Source organism: Solanum stenotomum, chromosome 5 (genome assembly GCF_019186545.1).
Source record: "Solanum stenotomum isolate F172 chromosome 5, ASM1918654v1, whole genome shotgun sequence".
Taxonomy (NCBI): Eukaryota; Viridiplantae; Streptophyta; class Magnoliopsida; order Solanales; family Solanaceae; genus Solanum; species Solanum stenotomum.
In genome coordinates this window covers 22,189,892-22,207,778 of record NC_064286.1, presented here as the reverse complement: position 1 = coordinate 22,207,778, position 17,887 = coordinate 22,189,892, and the positions used below count along the sequence as shown (strand labels likewise).

Below are 17,887 nucleotides of genomic sequence, written 5' to 3'. Positions count from 1 at the left end.
GACTGGCTTCATGCATGTTATGCCTCACTTGATTGTAAAACTTGAGTAGTTAAGTTCCAGTTTTCAAATGAGCCAGTTATTGAGTGGAGGAGTAGTTCAGCAGTGCCTAAGGGTTGTTTTATTTCTTACCTTAAGGCAATAAAGTTAATTTCCAAAGGGTATGTCCATCACTTAGTCTGAGTTAATGACTCTAGTGTTGAGACACCATTTATTCAGTCAGTTGCAGTTGTGAGTGAGTTTCCAGATGATCTTTCTGGAGTCCCTCCTGAGAAAGAAATAGACTTCGATATAGATATTCTTCCTGATACTCATCCTATCTCTATTCCGCCATATAGAATGGCTCCAGCTGAGTTGAAAGAGTTAAACGAGCAGTTGAAAGATCTTGTTCAGAAAGTTTTTATCAACCAAGTGTCTCACCTTGGCGTTATCTGGTCTTATTTGTGAGGAAGAAAGATGGTTCACGTAGAATGTGTATTGATACCTCCAATTGAACAAGGTTACTCTCAAGAATAAGTATCCACTTTCGAGAATTGACGATATTTTCGATCAACTTCAGGGTGTCACTTGTTTTTCTAAGATAGACCTCAAATCAGGCTATCATCATTTGTAAGAAAGAGAAAGTGACATCTATAAGACAGCATTCAGGACCCGTTATGGTCATTACGTGTTTCTGGTCATGTCGTTAGGTTTGACTAATTCTCCTACAATGTTTATGGATCTTATGAATAGAGTATTTAAGCCTTGTCTTGATATGTTTGTTATTGTCTTCATTGATGACATTCTGATTTATTCGAGGAATGAGGAGAATCATGCTAGTTATCTCAAAATAGTTCTCCAAACTCTCAAGGATAGAGAGTTATATGCTAAATTCTCTAAGTGTGAGTTTTGGCTTGAGTCTATGGCATTCTTAGGCCACATTGTTTCTGGTGATGGAATTCGAGTTAAAACTCAAAAGATAGAGGCAGTGCAGAACTGGCCTAGACCCATATCTCCAACTGATATTAGGAGTTTCTTGGGGTTAGCTGGATATTATAGAAGGTTTGTCGAGGGGTTCTCATCTGTTTCATCCCTTTTGACAAAGTTGACTCAGAAGACAATAATGTTTCAATGGTCTGAAGCTTGTGAGAAAAACGTTCAGGAGTTGAAAACTAGGTTGACTATTGCTAAAGTGTTGACCTTCCTAGAAGGTACGCAAGGATTTGTTGTATATTGTTATGCTTCCAGAGTTGGACTGGGTTGTATATTGATGCAGAATGACAAGGTTATAGCTTATGCCTCCAGACAGCTTAAGGTTCACGAGAAGAATTACCCAACCCATGATCTAGAGTTGGTTGATGTAGTGTTCGCTTTGAATATTTAGCATCACTATCTCTATGGTGTTCATGTAAATGTGTTCACCGATCACAAAAGTCTCCAGTATGTATTCAATTAGAAAGAGCTTAATATCAGGTAGAGAAGGTGGTTGGAGTTACTCAAGGATTATGAACTGAGTACTCTATATCACCTAGGTAAGGCTAATGTTGTTGCTGATGCATTGAGCAGGTTGTCTATGGGCAGTACTTCCCATGTTGAGGAAGACAAGAAAGAGTTAGCGAAAGATGTGCACAAACTTGCACGATTGGGAATCCAATTAATGGATTCCAATAAAGGTGGAGTAGTGGTGATGAATGGGGCTAAGTCATCATTAGTCAGAAGTGAGAGAAACAAGACCAAGACCCTATTTTGCTTGAATTAAAGGGAAATAAAAAAATGTTGGCTTTTGAACAAGGGGGAGATGGTATATTAAGGTATCAAGGTAAATTGTCTGTACCAAAGGGGCTAAGTCATCATCAGACTGATAGTTAAGAAAAGCGCACCAGTCAGACTTTAGAAGATATGTTGAGAGCTTGTGTGATTGATTTCAAAGGTAATTGGGATGATCACTTACCTCTCATAGAGTTTAATTACAACAATAGTTATAACTCTAATATCCAAATGGCTCCTTATGAAGCTCTTTATGGGAGAAGATGTAGATATCCTATTGGATGGTTTGAAGTTGGTGAAGCTAGGCTGATAGGGCTAGACTTGGTTCATCAAGCTATGGAGAAAGTGAAGGTTATTCAAGAAAGGTTGAAAACAGCGCAAAGTCGTCAGAAATCCTATATTGATGTTAGGAGAAGAGACTTAGAATTTTAAGTAGATGATTGGGTATACTTGAAGGTTTCACCCATGAACTGTGTCATGAGATTTGGTAAGAAGGGGAAGCTTGTATATTTGTCCTTACAGGATATCTAAGAGGATTGGTAATGTCGCTTATGAGTTGGAGCTACCGTAAGAGTTAACAGCAGTTCATCTGGTATTTCACATTTCAATGTTGAAGAAGTGTATGGGCAATCCTTCACTTATGATACCGACTAAAAATATTGGTATTAAGGACAACCTATCTTATGAAAAGATTCCTGTTCAGATTCTAGATCGTCAGGTTCGCAAGTTGAGAACCAAGGAGGTAGCATAAGTCAAGGTATTATGGAGAAATCAGTTCATTGAGGAAGCTACTTGGGAGGATGAGGAAGATATGAAGAAGAGATACCCACATCTCTTTGAGTCCGGAAAAATTCCAGATCAAGGTACTAATTCTCTTCTTAGTACTCTTCAATTGATATACTGAATGTGTTAGATTTGTTGTCGGGTGTTTCAGTTGGGTGATAGATGTTACCACCCTTAGTTCTACTTAGAATAATCTCATTCGAGCATGAATTTTCCCAGGGGAGAGATATTGTAACATCCCGCCTTAGAAGAGCTAGATTTAGAAAGCGCCATATTTGGAAAGACCCAAAAATCTGAGATTTTGCAAGTTATGAGTTTTGGGTTAACTTCAAACAATCATAACTTTCAGTACATGATGTGTTAGGTGGCCCATAAGATATCAAATGAAAAGTCTTGGAATCCTCTTTCCACCACCACCGAGTTTGCTAAATTTTGAGCTTGTATAAGGGACATGTGGCCATTTAAAATATATTTGTCCAGTTAAGAAAAATTACCCGAATTAGTGAGGGATATTTTGGTCTTTTCCTTACCCAATCACATTAATTTTAAATTAGTATTATTTTTGGGGTCAAATCTGATTAGAGTCAGTTTGCATAATCAAAATATGCTTAGGGTTTTGAGAAGAGTTCAAGAAGAGGAGAAAAGGAAAAGAGTCAAGGTGTTGTTCAAGTTTTCTTGCGAATCGAAGATTTGTTTTCGCCAAGGATTCGATCCTAAAAGGTATGTAAGTTTTCATAGTGTTGGGCCCATTAACCCACACTCCAATCATGGTTTACATCATCGAATACATCCTTAGAGATTGAGAAATTAAGTTCTTCGATAGTTGTTATTCGTCCTTGAATCTTGATGTTTGGTTGAGTTCTTGAGGCGAAGATTTTGTTAAGGGGTAGAGTAAATTGATAGTTCTTGAGTGAGTTTCGCTAAAATTGTTCTGGGTTATAGGAATTTGAGAGTTTTTACCTTAGAATTTAAGTGGGTATGAGCTGAATCAGGTTTGGGAGAAGAAGAAAGGATCGGGCAGAAATTTTTACCCAAGTCTGTGTCATGAACTTGCTCCCCCAGAGAGAAATTTCTCTCTCCGCGCCTCAAAGAGAACGCAGACTTCATTGTTTCAAAAATTATAAGTCATCTCTGCGTCACGGACTTGATCCACATACAGTGTTTTTCGATCGTTTCTCTTGATTAACTATCTAAAACACATTTAATCATCACAATATCCGTCATATCATAAATCATAACTCTTGAATTCATAATTCAAATTCAAGATTAAGTTAAGTGTCAAGTTTTGAGAGTTCATTAGAGTCATTTTGAGAAGTCTTTTACATTGTTTTAAAACATATTTTAAGACTTGAGCTTTTGAGTTTGAGGAAGAGTAAAGTTGGGTTTATTTTCTTTAAACTGATATATGGGAACTAAGTATTCCCAAGAGTAAATGTTTTTTTTACATTTAAGATAAGAGGAAACACCGATTCCGAAAGAGTTTTTGAGAAGTTTTGAGTACCATATCTTTTAAGAGAAAGATTTTTGAGTAATAATCTCAAACCACAGAAAGAGTTATGTTTTTAAACATATGAGCTAGTTACATTTTGGGAGTAGTATTGACTACCGATATGGGTAGAAAGGGTCATAATGTTTTTTAGCATAAACTAGTGGATCCACTTAGTAGTAGGTTCTATACCCCGGCAAATTATAGGATAGTTCTGGAAGCATGGGCTAGACGTTGTATCATCAATTAGCTCATAGTGATGGTTGTCGATTAGAGAATCTCCCACAAAGTTATTTTGTATTCTTATATACAACAGAGTTATTTTGTATTCTTATATACAACAGAGTTATTTTGTATTCTTATATACAACAAAGCTATTTTGTATTCTTATATACAACAGAGTTATTTTGTATTCTTATATACAACAGAGTTATTTTATATTCTTATATACAACATAGTTATTTTGTATCCTTGTATACAAATTGAGGTATATTGTATTTTCTAATAAATTGAGTTATTGTCTACTGTTTTAAAGGATTTTCTTTATAATTCATCTTTACTACTGCTTTATATTGAAATGAGTTGAGTAAGTTTGAGTATCCCTGACTTGAGTTGAGACGAGGTAAATTGTTTTTTCAGTTCCAGTTCAAGCTTATGTCTTCTTTAGATTTCCCCTTGCATGCTCGTACATTCCATGTACTGACGTCATTTGGCCTGTATCTTTCATGATGCAGATAAAGGTAGCCAGGATCAGCATCCAGCGTTTCGTTGGTCCAGTTGAGTTCTAGAGTTGTTCGTGAGCCTCCTTGCTTTCAGAGGATCCCTTATTTACTTTCAGTATTTCAGTTGTTAGGATGATCGGGGGTCTTGTTTCGACATCCCTCATAATAATAAAGGCTTCATAGATAGATAGATAGACATAGTTTATTAGTCTTTTCATTTTCAGTTGTTTATGTTGAGACTTGAGTTGCCTCTTTGGATAGTTTAATGTTTTATTTCTAAAATATTCTGAGTTTATCTTTTGAGACAGTTGAGTAAAGTTTATCTTTAAAGTTCATCTTATGTTGAGTAAGTATTCTGTTGATAGTTGAGCCAGGCCAAGGGTTCTCTTGGGGAAAGCAATGTTTCTCGATTGCCAGCCACGTCCAGGGTGTATGCTCGAGGTGTGACAACCTCAATACATGGATTTTCATGGAAAAAATCTAATCAAGAAACTCATGATTAGCATGAGGGTGAATGAACTCATCACTATGAAAGCTTAAATACCTCGTTAGGATCAAATCCCTTGCGAAATCCCTTGAAGAATCCTTGAAAGAGGACTCAGATATTTCGTTTGATATCTCATGAGCTACCTAACTCATCATGTACTTAAATTTATGGCTATTTGAAGTTGACCCAAAACTCACAATTGAAGACTACTTGTCCAAAATTTTCAATTTAGCTCTTTCTAATTTAGTTCTTTCTAAAATTAGCTCTTTCTAAGACCAAGGTGTTACAATAAATCTATCTTTCAACTTTTGAAAGCTCTTCTCATATGTTTCTGACCATAAGAACTTAACTTTCTTTTGAGTCAATGCAATCAATGGAGAGACAATTGAATAAAACCCTTCCACAAACCTTCTATAATAATGAGCCAAACCCAAGAAACTTTGAATATCCAAAGGGGACAGAGGTCTAGGCCAACTCTTAACCGCATTCGTCTTCTTAGGATATACCTCAATACCTTTACCAAAAATAATATGTCCAAGAAAAGCCACAGATCTCAACCAAAACTCATATTTACTAAACTTTGCAAATAGTTGTGGTGTAGATTAGTTTGCATGACATACATGGGAATGTTTGAGAAGAAACCCAATGATAAACAAATGTGTGACTGAGAAATGTATGTTTCTGCTTGAGATAAATATAGCCTACCCATTGATGAAAGGATTTGTATGATATTAAGTTGCAATGGTTCGTTTGAATGTCAATTAGGTTCCCATTCCCTAAGCTCTTTTAATCCCATGGTTGAAAAGATCTTTGTCCCCATCTTTAATTGTTAATAAAACCCTCTGGATATTATAGTTTTGTATTGTTCGTTTAGATTCAAATTAGTAGCTTGTAATTCTTTATCTTTTTAATTGCTGATATATTGTTCCTTGTGGAATTCAATCCCGACCTCATACATTGGGTAATTAGACTGCTAACGACTGCTTACTTATTTAATGGTTTTACAAGTAATTGAGTGTTTATCATATGGTACTATTTAATATTTGAGAGTCAATTTGACTAATCTTTAAAACTAGATTGAATAAACCCTAAGTTCAATAAAATTTATTGTAAAAAAATTATTTGATTAAAGTGCAAATTAACTTCATAAATATGTGATGTTGAAATCGGACAATTATGCTTTTATAAATTAGTTTAAAATGAATTGTATGTATCAGGTTCATTATTTATTTTAGAGAAGAGTACATGAGAAACACACTATAAGAACATAGAGATGTTTCATTTATTTATTTAAGATCAATTTATGTTGATTTGTTTTCAAAATAAAAACTATTTTTTCTAACTATTATTTTTATTATTATAATGTATTTATGTAATCCATGTAGTTCCATTTTATTTTCATCAAACATAAAATATTTATTTATAATTCACATATACTAACATTTATAATAAATGACGTTTTATTTCTAATATTTTGTTAATCTAATATTTAACCACTATTTTATTTAAATTATATATGTATATATGTGTGTATATATATATATATATATATATATATATATATATCGTAACGACCCAAACCGTCGTTATTTAGGAAAGAAAAAACGTCAGGAGAACTGGGCCCATCATCCCACTAGAGTGGGACAAATGCCGCTAGGGCGGCGGCGTTCCAACGGGGCAGGGAGCGCCAAAGCGGGATGGTTGGGGCAAAACTTAAATGACGCGAAGCCTTATTTTCTCCTTTTTCCCAAAACACCAAAAAAAGGCGAGGATCACCCCAGAAACCCTCAAAAGGCTACTCTAGGCTTGGGAAAGAAGGGGGAAGAGATTTCTAGCACAAGGATGATGATAGCTTGTAGATTCTCGGTTAAATCCACTATCTCGAGGTCCGAAAACTAGGATTGGAGCTAAAATCCCTCTGCAACTGCTTGGCGCCCAGGTAGGCTAGGATTATTTAATTGAGTAGCCTTAAATTTGTGTTCACTGTGTAGTATATTGTTAATTGATGATAAAATTCATGCGTAGGCCTACGGGTACGGAAAAAGGGCTGATTATAAATATATAATATCAGTTGTTGAGAAAGATGGACACCATAGAAGGAAGTCTTGTCATGTGGGATAGGTCTAGAGGATGTTTCGACTTCTAGTTTTGTGTTGTGCATGCTTGTTATTGGTCCCATGTTATGTGTACCTGAACGAGAATAGAGAAACGTGAATCGAACTCAAGGGAGCGACTAATTATGAATAATTACATGTCATGAACCTGTTACTGGATTGTATGATTTGAGTATTATTCATTATGGATGTGATTATGATTGTGTTGACTGGATGTGGTGTCACGTTACGACATATATATTGGATCGGGTGTCACGTTCCGACACATACATCGGATCGGGTGTCACATTTTGACACATATATTGGAACAGGTGTCACGTTCCGACACACTAACAGTTTGGGTGTGGGTTCCATGAGAGAACCATTGGTGACTACTATGTTCATATCTACCTTTCATGGATGTTGGGAATTAGTGTGGTGCTCCTATATGATAATTGAATTATGCATTTTGTATATGTGTGTTTTACCATGTCGTGTTTACTTTTATATATCTCGTTACTAAATGAACTGTGAATGGTTAGGCCCAATCGGGATGTGGTATGGTAAGTGGGGACTGAGGTTCCAAGTGTTACTATGTATTACTTTAGAGAGGATGTATGTTTTCTTAAAAGTGGAGTAGTGGGGAGGTGTTTGTGTCGTAAATGTTAGGTAGCTAGGTCTTACGTTGGAAGGGGATTCATATTGCAACGGTTAGCGAGCCTTGATAGAATGTACTATAGGGTCAAGGGTTGAGTGGTGATGTGGAACAAATAAGGGTATGCCGTGAGGGGTTGACCAAATTGGTAGTGGTTGTATTTGGGGTTTCCTCTATGAGATAGAATGGTTAAGTCATGATTAGGAGCTGAGCGAATAAGGGGTTAGAGCCAAGTATACTAGTGTGATTTAAGGTGTTCAGAAATGGTAAGGGCAAAAGGATAAGGGTTGAAAGGCGTACAGTCTTATTGCATGTTTCTTGCTAGTTGATTTCCTTATATTATGCGGTGGGTATTGGGTTGACCAATGATGCCTACCAGTACGTGTGGTTTGTACTCATACTACTCTATTTATGTCTTTTTGGCATAGTCTAGTTGCAGGGTCAGTGATGTTTCATAGGTGAACACGAAGACAATCTCCAACAACTCCTATTTTTCCCTCCATGTGGTGGGAGCTGCGTCATTTGCTATTATGTTACATGCCTTGTAAATCTTAGAAACTCTTGTACCTGTTTAGACTAGATCCCTGGGGTGTTAAGTACTTTACAAGTCTTAACTTGAATTGTTTAAAGACTCTTTATTTTGTAAAAATCTCATGAATGTTATTTTATCTCCAGTTTTCTTAATCTTCCGCATGTCTTTAACTATTTGGGAATCGAGGGTTCTCCTACTTAGGTGTTAGATTAGGTGCCCACACGGCCCGGTGGGTTGGATTGTGACACACACACACACATATATATATAGAGAAAGAGATGTTTAAAAACCAAACAGTCTTAATCATTTAGTGTTCAAATCTATAGAAAATCTTAATTATTCAGATGTAAATTCAGATTGAGACGTTTTAATCTTAATGAAAATAAATGAGGTCTTACCTTAAAAAGCCAAGAAGAGAGAGAATGCTTTGCCAGGTAAATGTTTAATGGGACTTATTTTTTTGGTAGAGTCAAATCTAACAATTAAAGCGTGTGTCATAGAAATACAAGTGTAGACCATCATTTTAGCAATTAAAAAGATACAAGGAGCATAGCCTAAAAAGTAATATTTGTACTACAATGGGGTCCACAAGTTCAGGTAATTAATATTGTTCTCATAGGATAAATAATTAAATCGGGTTCCGAAAGCCACCTGATAATTGGAATTGTTGTAATTATTAGAGTAGCAATTACACAACCTAGTAAATTACACTGACATGTTTGTTTGTCACAATATTACTACAATGTGATTACCTATGTACTGCTTGGATTGTTTGGATGCACAATTGCAATCATAAGATTATATTAAATTTTTAAAATAAAAGTTAGTTATTTTAAATGTATTTTAGACAAAATAAGAAACTTTATAAATGATATTTAATTAAATATTTAATATATATTGTCTTTTGAAAATATATTGATTAATAAATAGATGTGCTTAACTAATATTATGAAAAACAATTGATTTATATTTTTTAAATGAGTATATTTCAATTGAATTAATCATAAAAACTAAAAGTACAAGATTTCTATGAACATCATGAAATGCATGTTTGACATAAAGATTAATACTATAAATAGAATGTCATTAATTATTAAAATATTTGATAAAAAGATAATCTATCAAATCTAACTAAAGAATAAATGACTTGCAACATGAAGTCTCAAGTCAATACTACTAAAACAAATGGAACTTAAAATATAACATAAGTTCTAACTTCAAATCAAAAAAATTAGCATAATACTCTTATGCCAAATTTCAGCAAAACATATATAAATATATGATTTAATAGAAAAGAAAAAATGTAAGTCTATAAAATTGCTCAACAATGAATTCTACTTTAATTTTAAAATTAGAATACTAAAAAATTATGCTAATGAAAAAAAATAAACATGGCATAAAAAAAATAGACAATACGAAAAATTGCATGGAATCACATAAAGTAAAGGTTGAGAATGAGAAGGAAATGAAATAAAAAAATATAAAATTTTAGGAATGGTTTGGAGGGTAGTTATCTACACGGATGACCCGAGATCGATCTCGCCTCAATGTCTTATCAGTCGAGTCTGTCGCATAGGGCTTACCTAGTGTGGTTTACATCCCCTGTGTGGTTTGCAGACTATTAACTAGTGGGGGATTTACCCAGTGCGCACAAAGTGCTCACTACAGAGTCCTCACCCAAAGAGTAGAGGTTGTGGCAGAGGTTGCAGCGGGTACGGATTATCCTGGGGTTCCAAAAAAAAATTAAAATAATAGAAATAAAAAATAAATTAAAAATAAAAATAAAAATAGAAATAAAAAAAATTAAAGAGTAATCAGCTTATAATTACACTATGTTATTACTAGAAATTCACATCCCCTCCTGAGAATTGGAGAGTGTAATCATCCCCTGCTAATTACACTCAATTACATGTTGACCAAGTAATTACAGTGGCCAACCAAACATACCAGATAATATAATTACACCCAATTACACCAAATCCAGTTATTAGAGTGGCTTTCGAAACATACCCTAAATATTTATTGGTACATTAAAACCTCTCTAAATTAGTATAGACGGGACCATGAAATATTATAATTTTATAAAGGTATTACTTAATCGATAAATTAATATTTATTAATTTACTGAGTCTTTACACACCGAAAAAATTGTTCATGGATGAAATCTCAAAGAATTTGAAAGAACCCATTTGTGAAAACGCCATTCATGAACTTGAGGTCATGATTAATGATCTCGGTTACCGCAGTAAAATGGGCGTTAATAACATATTGGATGGGTGAAAATAATACATGTTCAAATGTCCAGAGCTTAGAACAGATTGTGGATATCATTGGAAAATCAATGTTGATGATAAAGTTGAAGATGATATAATACCTTTGGAATAGTTACACTTAAGGAAACACTTGCATCTAGAACTCTTCACAATTTTATGGTAAAGCTAAAACAGACAATACTGAAACTTTTGGATGCAATAAGAAAAGTTAGAGATGAGCTTCAACTAGATTTTAACAAAAAAACAGAACATAATATAATCATGTTTCACTAAATTTTCTTAAATATGTTTCTAATTTTAAAGAATTATTAATTTATAATATTAATGGGACCATATATTTATATAGGTGCCTTCTGAAAATATATTATCTTATTATCTTATTATCTTATCGAAATGAGTGATTTTTCCATTGGCTCAAGTCGAGACCGGAGGAAATTATCATCTTAGAGAGATTATCAATTAATCGAGTATTAATTTACTGAGGTTTTACTATATATTTTTTCAACATAGGAAAAATACGAAAGCAAAAGCATCGGGTACAACACAATCAAAGCAATTAATTTTTAATATATCAAAACTACCCTTTAATCGGCAAGCAATCATATCGACCATGAGATACTTGTCTAAAACTCGTATATATAGTAATTAAATACATATTAAATTTAATTCATTGCATAAAAATCTCCAAAATAATACTCATTATGCTATGTAAAAAGTATGTCAATGGATAGTATAATTTCTATAAAAAAAAAAACATAAAATAACCCTTAAGCTTGGCAGCAAAACTTACTTTAACACTTATACTAAGCATATTACACNNNNCCCCCCCCCCCCCCCCAAAAAAAAAGAACTTTCAAGTGAATAAATATCACCCTCAGATTATAATACCACACTTATTCGCCATGTCATAGTCATGTTAGTACTGCATAATAATTTTTTATTTCTTTCTATTTATTCACCATTTTTTTCTTTTTCTTTAAGGTTGTTTCAGTTGATGCAACTTACTTAAAGATGTTATTGGCAGAAAATGGATTCCTGGTCGAACATATTTACATAGAAGGCAATCAAGTCGCAGATTTTCTCACTAACATCATTTTAGTTTTGCAGGTACTTTCATTAAAACATTCAACTCACGGATAGAGATATCAAGGAAAGGAAGGGCAATGACACAACTAGAGAAACTGACACTCCAAACATGAGAATAAGGAAATGTCAACACACTACAAGAAAAGAGTAAAATTGTGACGGAATATTTGGAACGGAGAAGTCTGTCACAAATTGTCACGGAATTTTGACAGATTAATCTTATATAAATAATTTTTTTTAAAAGAATTTTTTTACCTACTTAAATTCTGATAGTGACGAATTTGTGACAGATTTATAACAAATATTTAATATAAGTTTTGTGACAAAACATTTCCGTCACAAAATGATAGCAAATAAAACTAAATGAATATATGTCGTCACAAAATCATCACAAAAATTATGACGGATTTACATTCCGTCTCAATTTAATAAAAAGACAACAAATTATAAAATCTTTAACTTAATGAACCATTTTTTCCGCGAAAATTTTAAAAATATTAGATCACCTTTTTACTTTCCCCCAACATTTTCAACACTTTTAGTTTTCCCACCTTTAACTCCTTTACTCCATTAGAAAATTAGGGTTCAAGAGAGAAGTGAAAGAACTACAATGGGTGTTCTTCCTTTCTTCTACCTCTCACTCTTTCAACACTATAGTTGTGATTTTGAACTCATCTAAACTTTGATTCCGTTGCTATATTGCTCGTAGGTATGAATCTTTTCTTTTCATTTTATCTACAATGAACAATATTTTGATTCTTTATACTCTTGCTGAGATTCGTCCCTATTTTTCTTGAATCGATGTTATAAAGTGAATAATTTTTAGTTTTTGATATTGGGTCCATTATACTCTTCACTATTATATAGCTCTTTTTTATGGGTATTCATCAAATTATTAAATTGGATCCTTTACCTAATTGATTTGGGTGTAAGTTTTAATTTTTTTTTATGTGTGTGTATTCATATGGGTTACCGTAGATTTACACATACAACAAGCTTTAGTGGAGGCATGTTGCCATTAGATTTTGTCATTGATGTGCTAAAATTCACAACTTTTTTGATGATTGGTATCTTCTCTATAGTGTTGTTATTCTTTCAATTTTTTATATTTTTTATGTTTTTCTTGGACAGTAAACAAATTTGGAGTTGTCATTGCTGATCTAAAGTTCATATGTATGGTTGGTCTTAGCTTCAATTTTGATGAATTGCATTCTCTTGTTGCATTTATTAGGTCCTGTTAGATAACAAAAAAAATTTTGAAAAATATTTTTGGTTATAGATTAGAACGATTTGGTTGGTTTTTGAAGGTGAATGTTTCAAATTTGAAGAACTGAAATTATTTCACTCACTTACAAAACTTCAACTTCTTTTTTTAAAGTCAAATGCATGTTCAAACACAATTTCAATTTTCAATACAATTTTTCAACTTCATGAATACTATTTTTTGTTTTTATATGTCAATTTGTTAATGACTAAACACCTATTTATTTGCTTGTTCCTAAAGAACAATGTAATTATGTATATTCTAAAGCGAAAAAAGAATCTTCATCAACTCGTGCTTTTAATTTATTAGAAAATACTCTCTTTTACATCAATTCTCATCTCATTCTCTTTTGTTCTATAAAATTTTTCAGGTAGTTCGTTTATGTCCATTAGTTTCTGGAAGATTTCTACATTGGTGTTTCTATCATTGCTTAAGTTAGGTAAGAGGATAATTTACATCTTAAAGCATTTATTTTATGTGACCAAGTAGGATACAAAACATATTATCACATTTGTTAAAGGTTAGTTTCTTCTTCGTAGTAATTAAATCACTAAAGATGATATTGGTGGCGTACGAGTAGAATGAAGCTTATAAATTGAATACATCTTTGGCATATCTGTTTTTACATGATCACCTTGACATGTAGTATTATTTAAAATAAAATAGTACACTATTTCTAGTGTGCATTTAAATTGTACAACACTAACTACTATAACATTTGATGATTAACTGATTGTTTATGAATTTGAATTCATTATATTTTGCTACCTCTAGGTTCTAGTGTCGTATAAAAATTAGTAGTCATCATGTAAGTTTTAACACATTTATTATCTGTGTCAGAGTATATAATATGAGTAACCCTGATCGTGAGTGGATGTATGTTAGAATACTGGATGATGGATTCATAAATCCAAAGTTTATTGATGGAGTTGAGAACTTTGTTGCATTTGCTAAAAGACATCCACAGTGCATGGATGGTGAGAAGTTAAGATGTTCTTGTAATCATCGTAAGTGTCGAAATAAAAATATTTTGGATGAGTTTACAGTTATGACACATCTAGGAACTTATGGCTTTGTACCGGATTATTATCATTGGTATCACCATGGAGAAAGTTATATTTCAAATCCAAGTGTGCTTAATGATCATCAAGAAGAAGCTTCTGGTGAAACCGTGAATCCTCAATCCCATAATGCATTCCGGTCAATGGTTTTTGATGTTGCTGGGCCTTCTTATAATGGTAACGTGGAAGAGGACCCAAATCCAACAACACAACATATTTATGATATGCTCAAAGCATCAGAACAAGAGATTTGGACGGAAAATCCACATGGACATACACAATTGTCTGTTGTTGCTCGTTTGTTGAATCTTAAGGCAGAATATCATTTTTCGAAAAGGTTGTATGATGAGTTATGTCAGTTTATATCAGAATTGATGCCAAGTGATAACAAAATGATCGATAGTTTCTATGGTACTAAAAAGCTAATGCGAGGATTAGGCTTGCCAGTCGATAAGATTGATTGTTGCAAAAATGGATGTATGCTTTATTGGCGTGAGGACAATGAACTAATCAATTGCAAATTTTTCTCTCATCCTTGATTTAAGAGATCAAAACATCAACGTTCCAAGAAGAAAACTAATATTTCTTATAAGAAGATGTATTATTTTCCTTTAACTCCACGTCTACAAAGGTTGTATGCATCTAATGCAACAGCAAAACATATGAGATGGCATTCAGAGCATGAAAGAGATGGTGTCATGCGTCACCCCTCAGACTCTCCTGCTTGGAAACATTTTGATCAGACGTATCCACATTTTGCATCTGAAGTTAGAAATGTTAGATTGGGTTTGTCTACTGATGGGTTTCAACCATTTGGTCAATCAGGCCAACAATATTCCTCTTGGCCTGTGATAGTTACACCATATAATTTACCACCTTGGATGTGCATGAAGGATGAATACATGTTTTTATCTGTGATGATACCTGGTCCAAAAAATCCAAAACAGAAAATTGATGTCTTTTTGTAACCCCTCATTGAAGAGTTGAAAGAATTATGGGAGGTGGGAGTCCAAACATATGATGTTTCAAGTAAAAATAATTTTCAAATGCAAGTTGCATTGATGTGGACAATAAGTGATTTTCCAGCGTACTCAATGTTGTCGGGTTGGAGTACAGCAGGAAAATTAACTTGTCCTTATTGCATGAAAGATTCTGATGCTTTTTCACTATCCAATGGTAGAAAAGTCTCATGGTTTGACAATCACAAAAAGTTTTTACCACCAGATCATCCATGGCGAAAAAACAAAAAGTGGTTCAAGAAGGGTCAAATAGTATATAAGGTTGCATCTACTGAACAATCAGGTTTACAAATACTTAGGGAGATTGAGGATTTGGGACTCATGAAAGTGACAGAACTTGGTTCTGACAAGGTGAATGCAAGAATCTCAAAGAGTAGCTTATGTGGTTGGAAGAAAAGAAGTATATTTGGGACTTGCCTTACTAGAAAACAAATCTTATTAGGCATAACCTTGATGTGATGCACATAGAAAAAAATGTGTTTGATAACATTTTTAACACCATCATGAATGTCAAGGGATAAACAAAAGACAATGCCAAATCTAGAGAAGATTTAAAAGTACTTTGCAATCGTCCAGAGTTGCATCAGGATGAAACTACTAAAAAGTACCCAAAAGCTTGTTACATGTTAGATGATAATTCCAAAAAAGTGCTTTGTAAGTGGTTGCAAGAGTTGAGATTTCCTGATGGTTATGTGTCTAACATGGGAAGATGTGTTGACATGAACAAGCTTAAACTCTTTGGTATGAAGAGTCATGATTGTCATGTATTTATGCAACGGCTCATACCTATTGCATTTCGAGAGTTGCTTCCACGAAATGTGTGGGAACCATTGATAGAGTTGAGTCTTTTTTTTTAAAGATCTTACTTCTACCGCAATAACTGAGGAACACATGAGACAATTAGAAAGAAATATTCCTCTCATCTTGACTAAGCTTGAGCGCATTTTTCCTCCAAGCTTCTGGGATTCTATGGAACATCTTCCCATCCATTTAGCTTATGAAGCATGTTTAGCAGGCCCAGTTCAAGAACGATGGATGTATCCATGTGAAAGATAACTTAAGTTAATTATATATTATAAGATATATAAATATACTAGTGATACTATATTGACATACTTACATTATGTTTGAAGGAAACTTCATGGGGTGAAGTATGATATCAAAAATAAGAATAGAGTTGAAGGTTGTATACGCAACGCATGTTTGGTTAAAGAATCATCAACACTTTGTACGCACTACTTTAAGTCAGACATTTTGACTAGATATAGAAAAGTGCCACGAAATGCGGATGATGGTGGGGTTGGAGAGGACCATCCTCAAATTTTGTCTGTTTTCAAGCATGTTGGTCGTGGTTTTGGTAAAAAGAAAATAAGAAGGTTAGATGATAGAGAATATCATGCAGCTCGGACATATATTTTGTTGAATTGTTATGAAGTGAAACCATATATAAAGTAAGTTAATTACCATGATCTAGATATACATATTATTTACATTTGAAGTTATTGAACTAAATTAGCTTTTTTTTTCTTTAGAATTTTTGAGGATACCTTGAGACAAATACAACCATATATTCAAGATAGTGAGATTGATGCTAAACTTGAAACAGAGTTTGCGTCTTGGTTTAATCAATATGTAAGTACTAATAGATCTAAATTAATCTCTACAGTAAATTCAATATAATCTTAATGTATTCCTAATTACTTATAATGTCAATAGGCACGTGATCCTTCATCTAGCATTACCAATCAATTCATGAAAGATCTTGCAGAAGGGCCATTGCATAAGGTTCAACCCTTTAATGGATATGTTGTAAATGGTTACAAATTTCACACTGAAGAATACGGTTCAATTAAATCTACAATGAATAGTGGTATATGCATTAAGGGCTCTAGTCACAGTGCAGATGAGATCGATTATTATGGTATATTGACAGAAATTCTGCAGCTAGAGTATCATGCATTACCATTTAAGCGAACCGTATTATTTAAATGTTCTTGGTTTGATCCAACACCAAAACATGGTACAAGAGTACATCCACAATATAATCTTGTTGATGTTAATAGAAGAAGAACTTTTAATAAATATGAGCCATTTATTATGGCTGTGCAAGCTTCTCAGGTGTATTTTGAAACATATCCTTCAATAAAGAGGACACAGAATGATTGGTTAGCTGTCAGATAAAGGCACGTTCAATGGTAGATGTTCCAAACATAGTAGAAAAACCTCATACACTAAATGATCTAGCTTTTCAAGAGGATAATAGTCAAATGCATGAAATTGATATTTGTGAAGATGAAACACATTATATATTGAATGATCCAGATGGTGTTTTTATTGACATGGAGGAGGAGGAGGGAGAGAGGGAGATGGAAGAAAATGATGAGGATAATGACAATGATGATGAGGAGGAGGATGATGCTGATGATGGGGAGGAAGAGGAGGAGGATGATGATGAGGATGAGACTGAGGATGAGGATGAAGATGATGATGATGATGAGGATGACAATGAGGAAGGGAAAGAAGAATATGAACATCAAAACAAAAAGAGAAGAAAGTGTTGAGATTAATGTCACTTGAAGTTTTTAAATTTAGCTTCTCTATTAATCTAAAGTTGAATGTACTATTTTATGCTACAAGTGATCTTCATTTTCTTAGTTTTGTTATTATATCTTGTGATTTGTAT

The 17,887-nt window shown here is 33.5% G+C and overlaps 2 protein-coding genes across 2 annotated transcripts in view; both read left to right on the top strand.

Moving 5' to 3' along the window:
• Positions 1-17,887, top strand: part of LOC125865077 (ferredoxin-1, chloroplastic) — a 791,835-nt gene that overhangs the window by 282,838 nt on the left and 491,110 nt on the right. The window lies entirely within an intron of this gene.
• LOC125863783 (uncharacterized) lies at positions 14,782-17,385 on the top strand. The gene is made up of 7 exons (XM_049543787.1): positions 14,782-15,149; positions 15,366-15,604; positions 15,781-15,945; positions 16,064-16,241; positions 16,338-16,580; positions 16,737-16,836; positions 16,921-17,385. The coding sequence occupies exons 1-7, from the start codon at positions 14,782-14,784 to the stop codon at positions 17,383-17,385; spliced, it is 1,758 nt and encodes a 585-aa protein (XP_049399744.1).

Coding starts and splice junctions, on each gene's coding strand:
- LOC125863783 (XM_049543787.1), top strand. CDS start 14,782: ATGTATTATTTTCCTTTAACTCCACGTCTACAAAGGTTGTATGCATCT. Junction 15,150..15,365: donor CAGAAAATTGATGTCTTTTT/GTAACCCCTCAT, acceptor ATCCAATGGTAG/AAAAGTCTCATGGTTTGACA. Junction 16,581..16,736: donor GGTAAAAAGAAAATAAGAAG/GTTAGATGATAG, acceptor TTTTTTCTTTAG/AATTTTTGAGGATACCTTGA.